The sequence below is a fragment of the Aspergillus japonicus genome (assembly GCF_003184785.1).
Source record: "Aspergillus japonicus CBS 114.51 unplaced genomic scaffold BO86scaffold_83, whole genome shotgun sequence".
In the NCBI taxonomy this organism is placed as follows: Eukaryota; Fungi; Ascomycota; class Eurotiomycetes; order Eurotiales; family Aspergillaceae; genus Aspergillus; species Aspergillus japonicus.
In genome coordinates, this window is record NW_020291720.1 from 77,860 (window position 1) to 99,451 (window position 21,592).

Genomic DNA, 21,592 nt, shown 5'->3' on the forward strand with positions numbered 1-21,592 from the left:
TTCCAGCAATAAAGCTGGGTTGAGAATAGAGACGGGGGTGTTGTCCTGTATGATACTGCTGGTGAGATGGAGATAATGTTTTAGCAAAGGTAAGTATAGGGAAGCTAGTATAGTACATACCTGCGATAGTCGGTAAGTGCAGTTCCCCTTGGCATACCACAAGACTGGTAACTTCATAAATCAATATTTGTTCAACTACCCAAACATAGGGACAATGCTGGTCAAAGAATCATAATGTGATCGTCATGATGAGGGTTTAATTGCTAAAACTACAGCACTATAATACAAAGCCGCCGTCGACTCTTCGGTTTCAAGAAATCACGTCTCATGGTATTCTCGCCGCCTCCTCCTCCTCCTCATCACCATCATCCACAACGCAAGTACCCGATCTACTCTTCAATCTCCCACTGCCTAGAAAACGCTGTAAGACTTTTGGGGTCGTTGAATCATCACATGCATGCAAAGCCTGCTTTACACAGGAGGTGGCTGGTAGCGTAGCGGCACCACCCATCGGTTGCCAAAGTCGATTCCGTGGCGTCGTCGACTGCCATACTTCCTCCAGACGATCTGGGGGATTCCAATGTCTGCCACCGAGAGATTCCATGATAGCCCCTCTCCCGAGAGCAAGGCGTTGACAATACCAGTCTTTGGAGCGCCGAGGCAGACAACTGACTTGGCATTGATACAGACTCGACCGCCTTCCACCACCGTCGCTTCGCCTGTATATCATTAGAGACCAATCGAAGTATAGTTTATTGCCCAAGAAAAAGAGACTCACCACTTATGGCAGAAAGACCGGAGGGGACGTCTACAGACAGGACTTCAAGGTTACTCCGGTTGGCCCATGAAATCATTTCGAAGGCTACTGCTTGATCGTCTGTGCGAAGGTCTTCAAAGGCAATGTGAATACCAAATAGCGCATCAACCACCAAGTCGGGGGCAAACTCGGAGGTTGATAGGCGGGCTGAGAGATCTTCCCACCGATGCACTCGACCGCCAATCTTCTTGAACACATCGAGTTGCTTGCGACAATTCTCTAGCAGCTCGTTCTCGTGTTCTATCCCCAGCATACAGACAGTGACACGGTGACCCCTGTTGCGCAGATGGCGAGCAGCAGATATAGCCCGTGCTCCAGTCCGGTGATTGCCCGTGAGTATAAGCATTGTCGGGGCGGCCGCGTCACTAGTTAGAAGGCCGACGGCGGCTTCCGCAATGCCTCGTCCAGTGTTTTCTGTTATCATGTCCTCGGTGAGGCCTAGCTCTGCGACCGCGATCTGCTCAACCTCAAGAGTCTGGAGCGGACTCACGGTTGGGCAGCTTCTGTTGGTAGTCGTGAGCCGCAGGGACGCACCAGGCACACCGGGGCCACTAATCGGCGATGCTGAGACGGGGGTTTTATTCGGGCGTGGGCTGGTGGTTCGAGACGTGCTCAATTGACTGCGACCAAGCGAGTTGACCTGTGCAGGGACCAATGGCTGTCCGAGGATAGCACTGCCTTTACGAGAAGGTGGCGCCCTGGAAGATAATGTGCGCTCACGTCCTGAATAGGTTCCGCTGCTAAGCTTCGCATCGCTCGGTACGTGGTCCGTAAGCTCTTCCTCACTCTCCCCAAGACTGTCGAGAACGTTTTCCGTCCAATGAAGGTTCCTTCCACCGTTCGTTCCAGGTTTCGGTCTTCTGTTGAAACTAACCAAGCGTTCCTCATCAGCGGTAGTGTCGTCATTGCGAATCTCCTCGAAAACCCGTCTCTTGTCGAATTTGGACAGATTGCTCTGGAAATCGAACTCGCCCAATTCCTGGATATCCGTGGCATCCTCTGTCGCCCAGCCATTCGGGTCCTCAGCATAGCTGGCTCTGCCCTTCCTCTTCCGCCGCTGCTTGTTGCGTGTCTCCGCGAGTTGTGGGTGCGAGGGCTCGGTGAAGGCCGTCTGGCGCCAGCCTCTGGTCTTCGGGTTTGTGTTGGCTGCTCCATCGTGTTCGTTGATAACTTTGGAAATCTTAGGCGCACCACCACGACGATTAGTCTTGGGTCCGTAGTGCAAGCTCTGTTGCAGAGGGGGTGCATTTTGTGTCGCTATTCCGCTCTCGGGCGGAGCCTTGTTCACATCTAGCTCAAGGTTGCTGAACGGTTCATTGAGAACAGCAGCCTGATCACGAACGACTTGTTGTGATAGCTGAAGATTTTGGGAGCTCGATCTGTTGATGGGGACAGATTGGGACGATGGCGCCGCTACTTCTGGGCTCTGGTCGACTGGTTTCGAGGGAGGTTTCGAGAAACTCAGAATCGCTGGGTCCACGAAAGGCTGTGGTGCTGATGGAGCGGGTGGCGCGAAGGAAGCGCCCACTGCCTCCTTAGGAGCAGGGGGAGCAGGGGGCTGCTGGGCAGTGGGCTGGCCTGAGGGTGCTATTGAAAGGTCCGCAATGTCCGGAGCGTCGACAGAGTAGGACGGAAGCGGGTGACCGATCCACGATAGCTTGACTGAGAAGTGGAGATCATGTTGATTAGCGATAATTCTTGGTTAAACCTGGAGAAACTGGTTCAACAAAGCATATCAAGGAATGGCTCTACCTACCATTCCGTAGAATTAGACGCTGGCCGATGACATTGGCCACTTCTCCTTGCACAGTTGCATTTGGTGGCGTTCGCAGAGTCACCAGCACATCGTACCCGATAAATTCGGACGCCATGGTCAGTAGATGAGCAGGCAAAGTCCAAGCATGCTACGGGGCCAGACAAGAACAGGAAGGCCACAATAAGTCTTCAGTGTACAAGGACAGTGAGAGGTAACGAGAGAGTGGGAATGGTCAGCTTCGCTGTTACAGCTTCGGAGGGTGGACGTCACGTGTCAGCCCGGTCCTTTTTTTTATCGATAAGGTGTGGTGGGGAAGAAGAGGGAAGCTACGTTACTCTACGGAGTACGGAGTACGGAGTACTCTCGGCAGCGATCTACGCATATCTTCTCCATGGATATGATCCGAGCCTTCTCTTGTCTCTCTTGTCTCTCTTTTGAAAATCATTTCTTATATAATCTTATGAAGCATGCAAGGCGCTTGAGATCTCAGCTCTACTGGAGAGTTACTAACGGGGATCCTTTCCCCTTTATCTACTTAGTAGCAAGGGAGGTAGGGATTCGAAAGGTCTAGACTCAGCACTAAACAACGATCCTTCCCCACAACTTTTGACTATGGCTTTCAAACCACCCCAATTTCAACAGATTCAATTTCATGATGAGCAGCAAGGTCTTATTGCAGAGACGTCACGCTGTCGAAGAGAGATATTCAGGACCAGCCTCCCTGCGAACCTGAATGCGGACAACAGCATTTGCCCTCAGAAAAATAAAGCTTGGAACGCTTTCGCCAACTCAGAAGAGAAGCCCTGGCGATCAGTGGTGCAATATGTGCTCGACAACATCGAGAGAGAGAAAAAAAAAAAGGAAAAAAACAAACAAATAAGAAAAATAAACGGAGGATTCAGGTTCTACACACAGCGGTTAATCTACAAGCCCGGGCAGTCCTTTCCCCAGCATGTGATCTGTGCACAGGTGATCTGAATCATGTGTACTTGCAAAGTATGCTGTGCAGCGAGGTATGTGATATATTCGCAATTTGGTCTCTTCCTCGTTCCCACAGCAGCTTCCTCATACCCTTCTATCTGGATGCTTTGTATACTAAAGGGAAGCAGCAGGCCAGTCATTGTAGTTCTCATCGGGTGTCCGATAGGGTCCGTAGTGGACAGTCTTACCCCGATCATTATGGGCGAAAGGAATGCCATTCTTGATGCGTGAGATTACATCCTGATATCGTTAGTTGAGCATTAGGAATGAACTCGAAAACCCAGCCTACTCACCGGGTTATAGATGAACGGCCTCGCAAAGGTTATCAAATCCAGCTTCCTTTCCTTAACCAGCCGATCCGCTTCCTCGGGTGTATAGTCATGGTTAGCCATGAGCAAGGAAGGGCTGCCGGGGTATTTAACCAGAGGGCCAAAATCCAGGACAGGGTCGTAACCAATGGGCAGAGGAAACTCCTCAGGTCGACCATCGCGTCCAAAAAAGTCCCCTGTTCCTGCATTGGGATCAGCCCCCCGACGGCCGATGTTGATGATGCCTACCCTGCGGGCGACGAGTTCCTTAATCAAGAATGTGTAGGTCTCTTTCATCTCCTCGAAAGTGGTCGCGGAATCATTATAGGTGTCCGTTGGGTTGATTTTGACGCAGAGCAGCTCGGGTCCGCCGAAGACCTCGCTGATGGTGTCGACTAATTCAAGGATGAACCGGCAGCGATTCTCGACTGAACCTCCGTAATCATCTGTTCGCTTGTTTGAGCGACTGTGTGTGGAGCCGCCTTGGTCAACTTGATTCCTGAAGTCCTGTAGCTTTTCTTTAGAGAGAAATACTTACGTGTTGAGGAATTGATGGGTAAGATAACCGCTGGGCCCATGAAATGTATCAGTATACCAGCCCGTCACTGAGGAATATCATATCTACTCACCCTTGAGCCAGCAACTCAACGCCGTCAAAGCCTGCATGTCTAGCTAGCAGCACGGCGTTCCGATAGGTGTCGATCACATCCCGGGGATTCTCGATTTCCTCAACATTCTCCGTGTGCCCCTATATCAGAAAGTGGTCAGCGACATGCTTAGCAAGGCACGGGTGTAGAGGGACATGGTCTCATACCGGCTCGCCCGGAAGGTCACGATACTTTCCCCCTTCAGCCTTGATGCTGGAGGGCGCCAAAACACGTCCACTCTTCTCTTTCATGATCGGCATTTGATCATGCTGTATACGACCTTTAAGATCTGCATGAGTACCACATAGCAGCATCAGTCTCCACGAAGCTCATCCACTCACCCGCGTGCCAGGCCTGGAAGAAGATCTTCCCACCAGCTTCATGAACGGTGTCGGTCACTTTCCGCCATGCCTCAGCATGTTCCATCTCGATCATGACTGGCGTCCATTGCCAGTCGCAGCCAGTCCAGTCCACAAAGGTGCCTTCGCTTACGATTAGGCCGACGCCGTCCCTGGCTCTGTCGACGTAATGTTTGATTTGTGCTGGACCGGGCATGCGGTCGAGGCAACGGTTTCGGGTCATGGAGCCCATGACCACGCGGTTTCTCAGCGGAAGCTTTCCGCCGACAGTGACGGGCTCCAAGAGGCTTGGCATTGCGAAGTAGGTACTTTCGGGAGGTGGTGACTCGAACGATGGTCAAATTGGGTGGAAGATAGGAATCGCGAAGTTGAGATTGGAATTGAGTATTGACGATGAGGCGGACACGATTGCACTCCTTATATACCTAGTTTCCGTTGAATTCTCACTACTTCGAGAAGCCTTTCCATGATTTATAAGGAGATTATAATTAGTAAGGAGTATGGATGAGCATCCACCTGATATCATGGCTGGTGGTTGACTGTAAAAAGTGAGGCTCCATACATCGGGGTACTTTCGGGGCTTTCGGGAAAAAGCCAACCACAGCGCAGTTATTCCGATGTATGGAGAGGCTGTGGGGCCGCTACCTCCGCTCTTGTCCACCACTGATAACTCTCCAATCCCGATCTCGTTTCGTCACTTCTACATCCACCCCGTCACCCCGAAACAGCATGAGAGCTCCAAGAGCATGCCTGCAATGCCGGTCCTCCAAGCGCAAGTGCACTCGTCTGGGACCAGGTGAGCCCTGTAGCGCATGTCAGCAACGACGAGTCATATGTAGTGCTGAGTTACGAAGGCCAAACCCGGTGGGAGTGAACAGTGAGCCGAACCCCGAGCCGGCGGTCCTCAGCGACGAACAGCAACAGAGCAATGAGCCTGTCCGGCATCATCCCACAATCTTGGAACCTATTCAGATCTCCTGGGAGACCACTGTGGAGCTGGTGGACCTGTACCTCGCCAAGATCCACGATCGACCGCATAGCATCTTCCACCCGGCAACGTTGCGGGCTCAGGTGCGCAGTGGCACCGTGGGAAAGGCCTTGCTGTACGCCGTCTGCGCCCTCGGGGTCAAGTTCTCCTCCAGCACGGACCGGCGCGACTTAGAAGCGCGGTTGACTGTGGAGGCCAAGCGGCTGCTCCAAGCCGACATCGAGAATGTCTGTCTTGAGAACGTGCAGACTTGCATCCTGATCGCTACCCTGAGTGCAGGAAATTGTGAACCATCTTCGGAGGCGCTCTTTATTCGTACGATATACCTTGCTGCTTTCAATCTTTTCTCTACTTAGGGGCTCAGTTGATTCACAAATCCCCAGGAATCGCCACCTCAATGACCGAGATCATGTCACTCGACTTCTCCCCGGCGATGAACAAATCCATGATCACGCGCGAAACCGCCCGCAGAGTCTGGTGCTCGCTCTACGTGGCGGATCGTTGGTGTGCGTCTGGGCTCGGTCTCCCCCGTCACATGGACGATTTCAGCAAGCCCTACGGGCTGCCTATAGACGAGATCACCTTCCAATCTCTGCCTCCCGACACGAGCAACCATCTAGAAGCGCCGCCGTCGCCGACAGAACACACACCTCCTATCTGGAAACTCGGCCTTTGGGCGCACATGGTAGCGCTGGCGCGGTACTTCGGCCCGATCCAGGACCTTAACCGTCAGGTCGCCCGCGGCTACACTGACACCGTCGAACTGGACCAAGAGGTCCAAGACATAGGGGAACAGCTCGAAGCCTGGAGCAGGATGCTCCCCATTAACACGCAGATGACGGTGCCCAATCTACACAGCCACCAGAAGTCCGGACAGGGGGGACTCTTCATTGCTCTGCACCTGACGTATCACCACTACTCCACACTGTTGTACTATCGTTTCCTCGAACACGACCAAACTCATATTCAGAGCCACCACCGCAAGCAAGCCCCTCCATCAAAGCCATCCCGTAGGTTCCGCACCTACATCCGCCGCTGCAAGCACCACGCCTCCTCCTTCAGCAACCTTCTCGACCTCGCCCGGCAAATCAAGGGCTGCGAAATAAACTACCCGACCATCGGCCACATGACCACCGTCTCCTCCTCCGTCCTCCTTCACACTCTCCTCTTTGGCAACCCGACGGAACTCGAGGGTGCGCGCGCCGCGCTGAATGCCAACTTCGAGGTCCTGATCGAGCATCAGCAATTCTGGCCAAACACGAAAGCGATGGTATTTCCCCATCCCTTTCTTCACTCAAGGAACACCGCCAGGTTAGACTGACCTACCAACCAACCAGATCAATAGACTAATGACCTTCCAGAACATCTGCCTCCTCTCCACGGAATCCCACCGATTCGACGGCTGGATGGTCAAGTGCCTCCTCGAGCACTCCCGCCCGCTGGGCGAGCGCGAGCTGCCGTGCGTCCCGGCCGATGTGTTGGTAGACGTGGAGTCCGAGAATATGGCGCTCAAGGCGAGGGAGTGGGTGGAGCAGGGTAGGTACATGGACTTGAGCCTTCTGCAGTAGCAAGCCGGTAGTGCTTTAGCTGCGGTGCGTGCAGGAAGTTCTTATCTTTTCTTTTCTTCTTTGGGGGGGTAGGAAAGGGAACTTGGTGATCTCGAATTGAGTGCAGGAACTGAATGTGCTCCTTCCGAAGCACCAAATTCTTCCTCGATGCTGGACAGTATGTGATATCACGTGTTGTACTACACGTACCGATATAACACCTAGCTTTTTCACTTGCTGCTACTGCTAACAGATATAGACCAGTTTCCAGACGGCAGTGGTTCTGGTGCTAGAACCTTCGATATCACCAAGCTACGCGCTAAACAAGGATTGAAGCTGTATATAGCTTTGACCTTTTTCTCGATTCCCAAAGTATTTGGTATTCTTTCGACTACCCGGTCACTTCTCCTTGGTAAACTTCGAATGTTTCGGTTCCCTGCAAGGAACGAGCAACAGAAACCTAGTTCATAATCATTGCAACTCAGTGATATCCCCCACAATTCCTGATTCAGCCCCTAAACCAGGAACCACTACTGAACACAATTCGACCCCTACTCAGCTGTTGTTCTTCGGACGCGAGACCTCGAGTCCTTATCGCACATAACTGATGGTCTGAATAGGCGTTGTGTGTTTCTTTTGTCTCTCTGCGTTCTTGCGTGTTTTCCTACTAGTAAGAAAGATTCATGCAGATCTTCCCATAGTTCGACACGTATTTGTCTGGTATATAGGCTTATTATACCCACTATATACAGTAGAAGTAGTACTCCAACTCTGAAGGGGGGAGTAAGATAGAACAGCAGCAACCATACGTATTTGCTAGAAGAAGTGAGATGGGTAGGTACCGAGGCTCATGAGCAAAGCGACAGTGGGGTTCGTGGCAAAACAAGCTCTGTGGGCGTAGAGAAAGGGGAAATCCTACTTAGATACCCGGGGAGACAAAGACAGGGTAGGATACTACGTAGTAGGGAGAGCCATACCTAGCCGAGCCATAGGGCCCTTTGCACAGGTTTACAGGTATGAGTTCCGTTGAGCTCGCTTCCCCTCAGCGTCGGATGCAGTGATCAAGAATTTTGGTTGCTTTTTGGCCTTTGCCTGCTAGAGCTTTGACTCATGCCTCTTTTGTTTTCCTCTCTCTCGGGGGGATAGTATCCAGAATCAGTTTCACTAGGACGTAGTTCGGTAGGTATCCACTGCCTCCTAACGTTACACCCCCCCGGGTCCTTTTCTCCCATCATTCTGGAAAATAGTCTACGCTCTTAGTCTCCTCAGTGACACACACTGAAGAGTATATCCTTAGATCCTACAGCTAGTTCTACTCATGGTATCCAACAGAAATGAGAGGGGAATGTTCTTTCTTGACATCTATTACCGTGTCCATGCTTAATGTGCCCTTCGAACGATGCATTTGGGCAAGATACCACCATATATCGCAGTATCCAGTCCAGTCCACATCCACATCCATCCACATCCACAAATAACCACCACAATATACATCTCAACCCCTTGGAAGACATAAATAAATCACAAAAACTCCAGGGTATATGTTCCTTTTTGTAAAATCCCAACAACTGACTCAAAAAAATCCGTGAACGGCCTCATAACTCCTGTTTATCCAACGCCCAAATCTCCCAATGCTGCAGGACTTCCCACCCGACCCGACGGACCTGGCGGCGCCATTCGCGACCGCGGGGGTCCCGTATGACCTTCGGGAGGCAGAGGCCGTCCTCGTCCTCGATCGGGGAATGGATTGTCTCCACGGTGCGGGCGGGCGGGGTCTCCTCGTCGTCCGGGCGGCTGCGTTTGCCTAGGACGGAGGGTGGAGGTTGATGGGTGCTGCTGCTGATGTAGTTGGCGTTGAGGGCGGGGATGATCGAGGCGTTGTACGTGTTGTGATGATGATTCCCGTTGGGCAGGTCTTTCTCTGGTGCCGCAGCATAATTGAATTGCTGCTGCTGCGAAGGACTCTTACCGGTCTCGGCGCTTGGGGCGCGGGTGGTACTCGGGGTTTGAGGCTCGACGGCATGGCCATTCGACGGTTCCGAGGGAACGGTGTAGTGTTTACCGAGGAGGAAGGCTTTCCGGCCGAAGCCGAGGACTTTCAGCCGGTGGAAAATCTGCTGATCGGCGAGGGCGGCGCTGAACTTCTCGATGAGAATATCATCATCAGCGTCGACGAGGTCTTGCAGAGTGCGTGCTGAGGCAAGGGGGTTGGCGGAGCGGGAGAAGTGTTTGGTGGTTTGGCCGGTTAGCAGCTTAGACGAAGACTGGGTGGAACGGGCTTGATCCGATGCTGGGCCGGTGGGAACAAGGATACGAAGTGCGGTCAGTTGGCGGAGGAACGGTAATAGTAAACCCAAGGTGTCCATGGTCGAGAAGTCTGCGGCAAAGCCTAATTGTTCGAGTTGCGGACTGGCGTGCACAAGGCGCGCTATCGTGTTGGCCGACAGTGGCCAGCGTGCGGGGAGCAGGAGGTGACGGAGAGTGGAGGCATGGTTCGAGATGATATTATTCAGGTAGCAGTCGCGAATGGTTGCTTGCAGACTAGGGGAATTGACCGGGGTGTTTGCGGCCGACGAGTACGCCACTGAGCCGTTGGTGTCGGACTGCGGCGGGGTGAGTGCCGTGGCAGCGACGGGCTGTCGCGGAGAATTGATATCATGGCCGGGATTGGAGCTGGCGTTGACAAAATACATCTTCTCCAAACCCGTGAAATGACCTATGAAGTCGGCATGTCGTCGCGACAACGCATCTTGTCGGATACATTTAATGTGAATCTCAGTCTGCGGGACCGTCGGCCACGTGCTGTCCACAAACGTGTTCATCGAGACATCTGAGCCTATGTCATTGAGAATAGTCACCTCTTCCATGGGTTGCTGGGCGAAGGCAAGCTGAAACTCCTCGGTATGCAGCGCATACAGATTCTGCAGCCCAATTTTCCGAATGGACAAGGGTCGTTTCGCCGCGATGCACTTGCGGAAGTAGTCGTGGAGCATGACGCTGGGCTCCTGCTCGATGCGCATGCGCGGCGACCAGTGCAGTTTCAGATCCCGCAGCTTCCTGCACCGGAACAGCAGCGTGGAAATATCATCCGGATAGCAGAGTGGATCGATGTCGGTGATCTTCAGGGACCGGAGTTGGGGGATGGCCGGGATGACGATGGTCGGTCGCGGATGGCGGCTCGACGGAAACCGCAGAGTCAAGGAGGTTAGCTTGGGCAATTGCGCCAGCCCTAAGTACACCGTCTCCATCATCTTGGTGTTGAGCTCCCAGCTGAAGCTCTCCAGGTCCGGCATCTTGTCCACCGCCGCCCGCACCGCGATGTTCAGCATCATCGAGGAGTCCGGCACCCGGCCCACTCGCGCATGTTCCTCTAGCTCCGACTCGCGCCAATTTCCACGGAGCGTCAACGATCGCACCAGGTTGGCGTATGGGCGCGTGATGACGGCGTTGAGCCCCATGGAGAAGGGGCTGGCGCTCCCCATGCCCTCCGGCTGGTCATCACGATAGCGGATTTTGTCATAGGAGGACAAGGTGATGTTCCTGTAGAGTTGGGGCAGAGTCATGTAATTGAGTACGCGGCATGTTCGACAGAGACGAGCGAGATCACCAGGATCGTCGAGCTGTGATGTGTCTCGAAGGTTAGCACACCGGAGATCAAGCCAGGGCTCGTGGGGGACGCACGGAGGAGATAATGAGAGCGATCAAATTCAGCGGCAGAACCAATAATGGAGCACCTTTGGGCCGATCCGTGGTGACACTGGCTTCAAACATGTTCTGATTCACGGTCGCCATGATGCGACATCTGTAAGGGAGATTGGCGTGGCATGGACTGTAGCGAAAACCAGACAGCTGAAGCTCAGGGCACAGGCAGACATTTGATTACGCACGGGGACTAGCAGGAAGAAAGAAGCGGCGCGGCAGTGATTGAAGAAAGGAAAGTGGATAAGATGGCACGGAGTGAGTGAGCGAGTGAGTGACGAAGGGAAATGGAATTATGGAATCCCGGGGAAGCTTTTATGCTCGGCTGACTCAGACTGCCAGACCACCTCATCACGCTTAAGCTTAACTGCGTGAATTCTGCAGCACCCCCAAACCCAAGAGATACATTGTTATCGCTATCAGCATCTGATTGCATCTCTATAAGTTATCATCTTATCACTAGGATTGTGCCCCCACAGATTAGACACAAAATTTGCGGCGACACCCAGCCTCTGGCATGTCATTTTCAATGCACGGAACTCTAATTATGCGCATAACTCAAGCAAGGGTTAGAAGAGACACATGCTTATAGTGCTCATAGCCTTGTGCCTATCAAAAGACTTAATATAAATAAACTCCAAGACAACTCCGAAGTCTCCCCGAGAAAAAGACATCCCTCTCAACCTGCCCAACGGCTCAGACCTTAATCGGCCACGCCCCCAAGGTGAACTGCGAATTGCACATATTGGTCAACTCCCAGGTCTCGGCGCCCAGCACCGCGGGGCTGCCCTCATCCTCCCAGTCGCCCATCGCGCCGGCCACGAACATGGCGGCCATGAAGTGATCGTCGGTGGCATGCGCATCGCGGTACTCCGGGTGCTTCATGAGGCGGGTCATGGCGCGGCGCAGCTGGGGGCCCGAGGTCTTCATGAGGACGTCCTCGACGGCCTGGCGGAACTCCAGCGCCCAGGCCTCGGGCGGCGTCTCCATGGCGAAGTTGTCGCGGAAGCGCAGCATGGGCGCCCAGCGGTTGCGGTACAGGTTGTGCACGGCGCCGCCCGTGCCGATCAGCAGGTAGTTCTCGCGGCGGAGCGGGCGCAGCACCGCGCCGACCTTCAGGTGGAAGTGCGGGTCGTAGCGCGCGTTCAGCGAGACCACCGTCGTCGGTGGGCACCCGTCGGGGAACATCCGGATCAGGATCAGGTAGACGTCGTGGATCCATTCGAAGGTCGCGTTGCCGCTGACGTTGAAGCCCTCGCGCGCGAGGAGTTCGATGCACCGCTGTGAAGTCGCCAGGTCTGGGTTGAGCGGGTAGTCGACGTATTTCGCCGGGTCGACGTAGGCCACCGGGCTCTTGCCGGGGTTCGAGTTCGTCGCGACTTGGATCTGGTCGTTGAAGCAGTCCCAGTGGGCTCCCTGAAGGGTTTGCTTGTCAGTGTATGTGTGTAGGGGCTTGTGTCTCGGGTGGTTTGCTCCCTTACCATGATCACAACGCCCTTGATCCCATGCGCCAGTGCTTCATCGCCACACTTGCGCCAGTAGTCAGCCGAGGAGCTCTCCTCGCCCAACATCATGGTAGAGCCATGTGAGAAGAAATGGACCGGTGTGAGACCTATAGTTAATTAGTGAGTGTTGTCTGATATGCAATTGAAACCGCCCATGGAAACAAAAAGCGTGCAGTCCACATACCCATCTTCTTTTCCTTGCAAATAGACAAACTAGGATCCGCTTAGTCGAGAGCGGAGTCAATCAGGAAATGAGGCTAACGATCGTAGTCGCATCGTGGCTGGTCTGTCAAATGACTTATACTCGGGCGTTTACCCCGGAGGAAGTGAGGATCGGAAGAGATTCGGATGAGGGAGTGGACCACAAACCGACCACTTCCCCACGTGGACCACACATCACAGCCGATCCATATCTACAGTACATTATTGCGGAGAACAGGGGCAGCTGCGCACTCGACATTATTCATTCATGGCCTTTCATTTTTATTTTATCTACACATGCTCAAGTGCATGCTTCTAAGCTTGTTTATGATTCAACTCCAATTGCCATCTAGGCCATCTTCGTTGCAGTCGACTCCCTCACCACATACCCATCCTGTCCCTCGCCATCGTGAGATCTCGATCCAGATACTTTCTCCTCATCATCCCCTCTCGACTGAGTGATTTCATCTTTACTATGCTCAATCGGAGTATGATCCTTGATGACCAGCCACGTGGGCACCACCGCAAGCCCTACGACACGAGTCATTAGTCAATCATCCATCGACGTAGCTACAAAGCAAGAGCGAGAAGTCATACCCAGAAGAATCGTGTTCACAGCGAGAGGGACTCGGCCTCCATACCAATCGCGGGTGTTGAGGCCGAAGGATACGGCCTGGGCAAAGCTCTCCTGCCCGCGGAGGATACCCGAATAACGCGCTATTGTCGGATCAGTATAGGTAATATGATGGAGTCAGCACGTGGAGTACACACCCAGCTCAGAGATGTTGTCGGTCATTGTAGCGACAAGGTAGTACATGAAGTTCTGCAGAGCTTGCTGGGAGAATTCTAGGTCAAAGGACGATGTTAGTGGGGCTAGATCGTACTTCAAGGGGGGCCAGGACGCACGCCAGAGAATCACCACGAAGAACCCCTTGACAAAGTCCTTGCTGGTCCAGTCCAAGACTGGAGGGTTGGCGGTAAATTGTTCCTGAACAACCCAGCCATAAGTCCAGGCTGCGATGTGGACGACGATGACGTAGTAGAAACTATCGGAGGTTAGGGACGGGTTTGACGATTCACAGCCGTGGGCATACCTGTATATGATCCGGCTCTTGACAGGAAGACCCTTGTAATCTAGAAATCGACTGATGATCCCGGATGACAGCAGGCACGCAAAGTTGCCTGAGTAGCGTTAGCTTTTGATTGGGATTGCGGATGGATGACAAAATGAGGTTTCAGGAGGGGCAACGCACTAACGAAGCCCATCAGAGCTCGAGCTCGGACGTTGAAATAATAGGTTTCGAAATCTGCAGACTCATATCAGCAGGTGAAGGAGAAGTATAGATGACCTGACATACTGCCAATATACTGGTTGAAGTAGGCGGCCCAAAAAACGGGCAACAACAAGAGGACCTGGACGCACAACATGAGCATGAGCACCTTTTTGGCATGAAACAGTCACTTACATGCTTCTTACGGCAGAGCTTCCAGAGCTCGTGCATCTCAGCGCGCCATGAGCCCTGTGCGATGATCCTGACGGGACTCCCATCGCTACGTTGAACCTTTTCTGGAGGCGAAAGGAAGTATGCGACAGGAACGGCCAGACATTGCAGCGCAACGAAAATCAGATATACCTCTGGATAATGTGTCAGTCGGCGGTCGCTATACAACAATCATAATTGCAGCAACATACCAGGCTGAACCTTGCCTTTGCCCCCAGGAGAACTATCTCGAGTCAGCAACGTCCTGTCTGACTCTTCGGGGGCCCTTACTGATTGAGACCCAGGACGATAGCACCACCCAACAACGGTCCACCGGTCCGAAACCATAGCCAGATACTATTTTGGGTCAGTCATCCTCGAAGCAGCCGTTTGTGACGGACACATACTTCATATACTTGCCGCGTTTGCCCGGCTCAGGATAGCCAAGTGCAACCGCGCCCTCAGAAGCCCAGAAAAGTCCCGCTCTGACACATATGAGTTGGAGATTCGTAGTCGAAGTTCGAAAGTTTTGACTCACGATAGTCCACATGCTACCGACCCGACAAGCACGAACCATACATTGCCCTAATCCGGTAATCAGACACTTGACACAATCACAAATTCTCGCAAAGAGCACTCACATAGCGGTTATTCGTATACAACGCCGCGCTGCACCCTGTCAGTCGACCAGATCATTCAAAGAACCTCCAATCTCCGACACATACGAGTAAATCGGGTACCCAATCGCTCCCAGCAGCAAGGTCCAATTCAAGCCAATACGGTTGGCGATTGGGGCGCCGAAAATGCACAGAAAGCCCACTGCCGGAAGACGCCGATATGTCAGTGCACCAAGTTCGACTGCGCTTTGCACGGAACAACTCACTCAGAGCAAACACCAGTGCATTGGCAGCGTTGATCAAGAACGGCGATTCCGCGCCGCCAGCACCCAAAGAGCTCATCGCATTCCACAACCCCGGGGCTAAGAAGCCCACTCCGCCGATCACGAAGGCATTGAACAATGTAGTGTGGTACCATATCCGTTTGCCCAGCTCCGGGGAAGCATTGCCGTGAAATGCCATCGCGAAAGGGCTAGAGTCCGTTCTGATTAAACTCTCGACCAGTGATCAGCGCAATGTGCGTGTGTGCGAGCATACGATGGTGGTCATGGCTATTTGTAGGGCGACTCGCAAGCCCTGGTTGAGATTTTCATCTTTGGTGGCACAATCCTGTAGCATTCCATTCCAAGCATCATTGACGTGCAAGATGGCGTGCTTGCAAATTTGCCGACTTCCCATCTCATGGCAAAGCCTCTAAAGTCATTAGTATAGTATAGTATGCTTGCTGAGGCCAATGGAGGTGGAAGTTGGCTCTGGGTGAGTGGGACGCAGAGCGGGCTGGACCGCAATTGTCCTTACGTACTTGCTTCCGATCCTAAGCGAAAACTGAGTCACTAAATCGATAATGATCAGAGGAAATATGAGTAGGAAAGACACGCAATGCCAGCCGATGCGCATTCAATAAATGCTCCACAGATACTCAATTACCAATTAGCTCAGAAATGTTCAGAAGGAGACACAAAATCCAAAATGATGATATATACGTATATAAAGTCTGTAGTACATGCATCCCAAGGGGTATCTTTTTTTGAACAAAACTGCGCCAGGAATCTTCGATATCGGCGAGGTATTTCGAAGGTGTGAAAAGGCCTAATACACCAGCATCTCTTTTTTGAGATGGCTCCGACCCGAGCCCGTCCTGAGCAGGCGAAAGGAGAACAGTGAGTGTATAGCAGCCGAATAAGGAACTATCGAGACAATAGCTCAAACGATTTGATGGGGGCAAGAAGAGGACCGTGATGTATAGAAAGATGGTGTTCAAATCCGATACTCCCCGCTAATTCAAGCATCCATGTAAGCATTAACCCGGAAAAAAAGCAAAATCGCGTGAAATATGGGCCCTAGTGTGGAAAGATGTCAAATCATTGCTGATATCGTGCATCACCATTCGGTGGAGTGCCGTTAGATTGAGCATGAGGAGACTGTGGAGGAGGTGTTGGCTCTGTTGAAGTCCTATCTGCACCCGTTGGTTGGCGTTCATCAGTGTTCTCGTCCAGAGCTGGCTCCGAGGTGAAATGAGCAGCAGGAGTTGGAGCTTGATCTGGGCGAAAATCATCAAAGTCCACCAGAGCCGCTGCCTCGGGATCATAACGCAGTTCCTGATACATATTGCCATCGTCTGCGCTCCAGGGGGCAGCGCTTCGAGTTTGCGGCTGGATGACTCTCAAGGGCAGGTCCGTACGACCTTCAACACGCCCCGAGGGAGCCCGTTGACTGGAGTTTGTCGTTTCTAAGATACCACTATCATTGAAATGTTGCGGCGACCACGTTTGCTGTCCTCGTCGTCTCGCAGGGATGACGGTGACTGGTAATGGAGAACCTGAGCTCTGACGTCCAGAACCGGGTCGCAATCGTCTCGGGATCGGGAAGAAAGCTCCAGCTCGATTGCGCCGAAGGTTGTGCTCATCGTCACTGTCGTCCGAAGGAAGGTCGGGGAGGGGATTATCTTCTCCAGCAGGATGTGATCCAGGGGCTTCTTCCCCGGCCTGTGCTGAAGCAACCTCCCTTGGCAGAGATGCACGCCTTCGTTTGAATGGATTCAATAAAGCTCGCCACCCTTTGTCCAATTGAACGATTTGAGGAGATTGTTCTCTGGTCTGCTGCTCCGACAATCTATTATGAATTAGATCAGCTTGTTGGCTCTCCATAGCTGTTGCCATCTCCTTCGCAGCCAGTTCATCGTCCATCCCCTCTTCTTCCTCTTCCATATGTGGCATGGCAACTGGTGGCGTCGGACTGGATACGGGGTGATAATGCACGTTGTACACGGTACTGGCTGCACTTGTAGTATCGGCCCGACTGATGGGGGTAAGGGCCGCAGGTGGAGGTGTAGGCCGCGAAACAATCCTCCGGCGCCTAGCGTCAGCGGATGCAATACTTGTCTGGTTCTCCAAGTTAGACTGCCAATTGCGCCCACCTCTGGTTCGCAGAGGACGATGAGCCAAGCCCATCATGCCTCCCCAACCAGAGGACATGCCAGCACCACCGCCGCGATCATTGTTGTTGGGGTTGTAACGAGGCCAATCGACCTCCTCTGAAGGAGTCACTTCGAGCATTTCGTCTCCATCGAATATCTCCCGTCCCAAGATACCATCCTTCCGCTCATCTCTTTCCAGCGCTTCGATCCGTTCCACCCATTCCCAGACAACGACACTCGCTGCAGCTGATCCGACCCATCGAACATAGGTACCCCACCCGGCAACCTTCGGCTTCGCCATATCCAGAACAAAAAAGACGACCGGAATAAGGACGGCGCACAGAGACAAAAGAGCCACCAAGCAAATGTTCCTCATTTTCGGATGAAAGAAAGCGAATCGGTGTTTCGAGAGAGAATAGAAAATGACCCAGGCGGCGTAGAGCAAGTTCAAAGCAAGCTCGAAAAGGTAACTCAAAGCCGGTATCGCGTCTTCGTATAGTCGCGGACGCGTGGTATGAGATTTCACCAGGAATTTATCCAGGATGCTGAATGTGGTATCGAACACGATCAAGGCGAATCCTGCCCACTTTATCATGACCTTCTCTTTGTGCCGGGGAAAGAGGCGAATTAGAGTCTGAACTTGAGCAAGCCAGAGGAACGTGCTCGAAATGACTCGAACAACTCGGATCTCCATCCCATCAATGACTTCGTCCGCTAACGCCTCAGCATCAGAGTACCCATAGTAATACTGTTGTTCGGCGACCCGGAATGAATCCACAGTAGCAATTGTGAGCGATACAGCAACCAGCAGCGCTGCGACTTTCTGTAGCCAAGGTCGACCACCCACGCCAACCACCGAAGAATTCCCGCTATATGAACCGGTGATCATGCCGCGCCTTCCCAATAAGTTCGCACCACCACCGGGACCACCAACATAGAACGTGCGCGGCGTAATGAGAAGAATGATTACGAGCAAGTAGCTGACCACAGTCGTGCAGCCCATAGCGTACAGTTGGGGCGCTACCGAAGAGTAAAAGGGGTCGGTGGTGTCAAGCGCCGCGACAGCATGTTGCGTGGCAGTCGCTGTACTGGTACAAACCGGTTCGTAGATCGCATTTTCGGTCAAAGTAATCGCATAGGAGCGGTTCAGGTAAACATGGCCTGGTTGAAGCGCCGAACCCGCGTCAGTTTCAATGTCACAGCACGGAGAAAGCGGGGGAGGCATGTGCCACCATCCGGGGTCGAGGAAGGTTGCCTTCCCCGAAGACTATTTGGCCTTGACATACCATCGCTAGGTAGTAGAAACGGAGTACAGCCTGATTCGTATGTCCTGGTTGTAGTTGTCGTTGGCTGAACCCAAATCTGGCGAGGGGCCAGGTGCCCGTCATTCTCCATAATCGAACAGGCTACCAGGACGTTTCACGTCGCGATCAAAGCAGGCCACACACGCCACAAAATCATATGTAGGAAATGTCATCAATGCCAGTAATAACTTGTCGTCACACAGCAGGTTCAGACACCCATAATGGCGATAGGTCGGAGGCGCTCTATCGATTGCCGACGGTCGGGGAATGCGAGCAGAGCACGGAGCGATCGTGTTCGTCTGCAAAGGACCTTGGATTGGGGGATGCTTCGACTTGATGGTGGGTCTCCCAGCAGATATCGCACACAGTGGAAGGGCTCAGATAGCGACAAAGATCGACAAAATGAGTAACTGAGACAGATCTATGAAGCAGACTTGTATTTGGTCGAAGGTGAAGTCCGACAGAAGAACCGCCACCGCGGTCCAGATTCCCCGTCCAGGGCTCACCGCCTAAAAGGGGGGGGTCCGGACCATCATCACCAAGAAAGACATGACGTCCTCGTTCCATTCTCCCTCTCATAAGCAAGCTAGAGTAGGACTTAGGAGTCAGCATAATACTATCGAAATTTGCATTAACGTCACTCAACAGGTCGAAAACGTCTCGAGACAGGACGGTGTTATCTATTTCGATGATCGATATATATCATGCCCCAAGACGGAACTATCGAGGCTTGTATTTGTGGCATGCGACAGGTCATAATGTACGTATAGAGCATAGTACGAAGGAGAGAGTAGAATATATTGAATCAATTATATGCTATGATAGAAGTATCGGACATATATGTCAGTATGCACGCTTGGTTGCTGGGCGAGGACACCGCTCAGTCGAATACTTATCCAATGCCTCGTGTGCTCAACCTTTTATCGCAATGAAGAATCATATATTGCAGTGTGGGGCAGATTCGAGTATATACATTGTCTCTCGCGAGAGTATTACGCTATATGTATGACTAGACTATCATCTGGGCGGTGGCCCGTACGACATTTGTACTGGAGCCAAGTATGGTGATACCAGAGCTGCTCCAGAGACTCTGGCGAGCCTTTCGCGTTCCTCCTCTCGTTTGATGATCTCGACTTCGTCTTGTATCAAAGTGCAGCACGTGCAGCACGTTGCTCGAATGCAGTCAGATATGAAATCGCCTTCGATCTTGTAAGCTTTGCGCACTCGCCGGTGCTGGATTGCAGCCAGTAGCCCTAAGATGCCGGGTCAGCTCGACGCACGAAAGAGTTGCAGCTGGGAATTATTCTACTCACATTGACAGCCGCAAAATAGGGCCATTACTGTACATGACCCATTGCAGACATTATATGCGAGCATGTTCGTGGGGTCGTCTCCCCGGGACATTGTCTGCAGTCGATGCTGGGTTTTCCCATATGAGATACAAGGGCAAAACAGGCCCAGAAAGCATGAGCCAATGTTTGTACAGCCACATAGACTGGTCTTCCATGAGCCCCCTTGAATGGCTTGATTAGGGTGTAAAATTTGTCCCGGCCGATGGTAAGCCATGATTTCATGTGCTGGTGGTGTAACGGATGTGTTCGATGCAACTGGAGGAGGAAATTGAGGTAGTGGAGTCGTATTCAATGGGTTGGTGTCTGGTGCAACTGCCGTGGAATGACTCTCCAATACCTGTCCCGAGGTTTCCGGGTTGACTTTGACTGGGAGCGGCCCTGGACTTTGCGGAGGATGTGCATACGAGTAGTCAGGCACCACTGCTTCAGCTTTGGCTGGCTGAGGGGCCTCATCGGCAAATGGAGCATAATTTGCAGGATGATGCTGGATATTAGGCCCACCTGGATAAACATAGGGGCTCACATCGTCATTCAAGTGCTGCGTTTTCTCGTTTAAAGGTATTTGTGTCTGTTCTAGCACGTTCCTCTGTTCTGCTGGGAGGTTGCTCGGTGGACTCGTTGACAAGGCTGTCTGCCTGATCACTCCTCCGGGAGCATGCATCTCCAATGGCGTTGCAAGAAAGGAATATCTTTGATTCCCACCGTCCAAATTTTCCAGATTGGATGTATCCAGATGAAGTTGCCTGTTCATTTTGACGAATATTTGGTTCTTGCGTTTGCTAAGACGCCTCTCTGAATCCTGACGGTATCCGCTTCGTGTGATCTGTTTCCAGCTCTAGGTGGGCATGAGATGAATTCTCTAAGCTGTGCTCTGAAGGGAGAAGTAGCGACGGTTCAAATTCATTGCTCGCATGTAGTCTTTCCGTGAAATACTACATGTATTGAAGCGAGACAAGCCCTCCCCGGAATTGGGATCCGCGGAAGGCATCTATTTCAGAAAAGACAAGATCTCAAGATGCAAGCAGAATTAGAGACGGCGCAAGAGCAATGTGGGAGGTAACTGCATTATGTGTAGCCTGCATTGGGAGAACGAATTCCCGGGGTGGAGTTTAGAGCGCGTGAGATGGACAGCGTCGTAGCGGGGAGACCAGGATCTAAATGGCCAGAGGTTCAAATATCAGGGTAGTCGTTGCGCCGGACAGTCCTTAGGCTGCACCAACCTGGGACCTTTCACACCAGAAACCGCTTCGGTTGGTTTGGTGATCTTTCGGAAGTTCCCGTTGCGCCTTTAAGCACGTCTCGTCACATCACGGTCGGCGCCGTCACATTAGGGATGGCAGCCGAAGCGCTCAAGTCCCAATGGCATTGGAGGAAACCAGGAAATTGCACCGCAGGAATGTAGAATCTCACCACCAGCCACTGGCACATCCCTTAGCGTGGCGGTAATATACCCTCCAGTGACATAAGAAATTGGATGATTGGACTTGAAGCAGATGGGATTGACAGGTCGAAGATGGGTGTTTTCGCTGTTGCTGGTTGATTGAGATTGGGAACCGCTCGGTGGGTGGCATTCCCAATACTCCGTACCTGAGAATCGCCTTCGAAACATGGCTG

The 21,592-nt window shown here is 52.5% G+C and overlaps 8 protein-coding genes across 8 annotated transcripts; 1 reads left to right on the forward strand and 7 right to left on the reverse strand.

Moving 5' to 3' along the window:
- Window positions 1-250: 250 nt before the first annotated feature.
- BO86DRAFT_393049 (mRNA decapping enhancer EDC3) lies at window positions 251-2,824 on the reverse strand. Its single transcript, XM_025672936.1, has 3 exons — window positions 2,574-2,824; window positions 779-2,479; window positions 251-719 (listed from the first exon to the last, which is right to left on the reverse strand). Exons 1-3 carry the CDS (start codon window positions 2,686-2,688, stop codon window positions 472-474), a joined length of 2,064 nt encoding a protein of 687 aa, XP_025522891.1. The 5' UTR covers window positions 2,689-2,824; the 3' UTR covers window positions 251-471.
- An 844-nt stretch (window positions 2,825-3,668) lies between these two features.
- BO86DRAFT_459539 (FMN-linked oxidoreductase) lies at window positions 3,669-5,272 on the reverse strand (the record flags this gene model as incomplete). The annotated part of the gene is made up of 6 exons (XM_025677365.1): window positions 4,851-5,272; window positions 4,677-4,798; window positions 4,492-4,610; window positions 4,401-4,430; window positions 3,848-4,361; window positions 3,669-3,794 (listed from the first exon to the last, which is right to left on the reverse strand). The coding sequence occupies exons 1-6, from the start codon at window positions 5,161-5,163 to the stop codon at window positions 3,669-3,671; spliced, it is 1,224 nt and encodes a 407-aa protein (XP_025522892.1). The 5' UTR covers window positions 5,164-5,272.
- A 313-nt stretch (window positions 5,273-5,585) lies between these two features.
- Window positions 5,586-7,812, forward strand: BO86DRAFT_393051 (putative C6 transcription factor). Its single transcript, XM_025672937.1, has 3 exons — window positions 5,586-6,171; window positions 6,240-7,126; window positions 7,194-7,812. The coding sequence occupies exons 1-3, from the start codon at window positions 5,598-5,600 to the stop codon at window positions 7,422-7,424; spliced, it is 1,692 nt and encodes a 563-aa protein (XP_025522893.1). The 5' UTR covers window positions 5,586-5,597; the 3' UTR covers window positions 7,425-7,812.
- Window positions 7,813-8,743: 931 nt separating this feature from the next.
- On the reverse strand, window positions 8,744-11,366 carry BO86DRAFT_413491 (uncharacterized protein). The gene is made up of 2 exons (XM_025674747.1): window positions 11,085-11,366; window positions 8,744-11,023 (listed from the first exon to the last, which is right to left on the reverse strand). Exons 1-2 carry the CDS (start codon window positions 11,193-11,195, stop codon window positions 8,999-9,001), a joined length of 2,136 nt encoding a protein of 711 aa, XP_025522894.1. The 5' UTR covers window positions 11,196-11,366; the 3' UTR covers window positions 8,744-8,998.
- A 313-nt stretch (window positions 11,367-11,679) lies between these two features.
- BO86DRAFT_393053 (DODA-type extradiol aromatic ring-opening family dioxygenase) lies at window positions 11,680-12,921 on the reverse strand. Its single transcript, XM_025672938.1, has 3 exons — window positions 12,792-12,921; window positions 12,584-12,714; window positions 11,680-12,518 (listed from the first exon to the last, which is right to left on the reverse strand). Exons 1-3 carry the CDS (start codon window positions 12,793-12,795, stop codon window positions 11,799-11,801), a joined length of 855 nt encoding a protein of 284 aa, XP_025522895.1. The 5' UTR covers window positions 12,796-12,921; the 3' UTR covers window positions 11,680-11,798.
- Window positions 12,922-13,027: 106 nt separating this feature from the next.
- On the reverse strand, window positions 13,028-15,264 carry BO86DRAFT_235616 (MFS general substrate transporter). Its single transcript, XM_025667045.1, has 15 exons — window positions 15,173-15,264; window positions 15,015-15,108; window positions 14,931-14,958; window positions 14,828-14,874; window positions 14,697-14,774; window positions 14,581-14,646; window positions 14,502-14,533; window positions 14,275-14,444; window positions 14,167-14,221; window positions 14,062-14,115; window positions 13,903-13,990; window positions 13,715-13,854; window positions 13,580-13,654; window positions 13,406-13,525; window positions 13,028-13,339 (listed from the first exon to the last, which is right to left on the reverse strand). Exons 1-15 carry the CDS (start codon window positions 15,246-15,248, stop codon window positions 13,158-13,160), a joined length of 1,305 nt encoding a protein of 434 aa, XP_025522896.1. The 5' UTR covers window positions 15,249-15,264; the 3' UTR covers window positions 13,028-13,157.
- A 527-nt stretch (window positions 15,265-15,791) lies between these two features.
- On the reverse strand, window positions 15,792-19,066 carry BO86DRAFT_371758 (PalH/RIM21 family protein). The gene is made up of 2 exons (XM_025670327.1): window positions 18,609-19,066; window positions 15,792-18,483 (listed from the first exon to the last, which is right to left on the reverse strand). Exons 1-2 carry the CDS (start codon window positions 18,715-18,717, stop codon window positions 16,268-16,270), a joined length of 2,325 nt encoding a protein of 774 aa, XP_025522897.1. The 5' UTR covers window positions 18,718-19,066; the 3' UTR covers window positions 15,792-16,267.
- A 577-nt stretch (window positions 19,067-19,643) lies between these two features.
- BO86DRAFT_324320 (DUF614 domain protein) lies at window positions 19,644-20,729 on the reverse strand (the record flags this gene model as incomplete). Its single annotated transcript, XM_025668470.1, has 2 exons — window positions 19,644-19,879; window positions 19,940-20,729. 2 exons carry the CDS (start codon window positions 20,727-20,729, stop codon window positions 19,644-19,646), a joined length of 1,026 nt encoding a protein of 341 aa, XP_025522898.1.
- Between the last annotated feature and the right edge of the window lie 863 nt (window positions 20,730-21,592).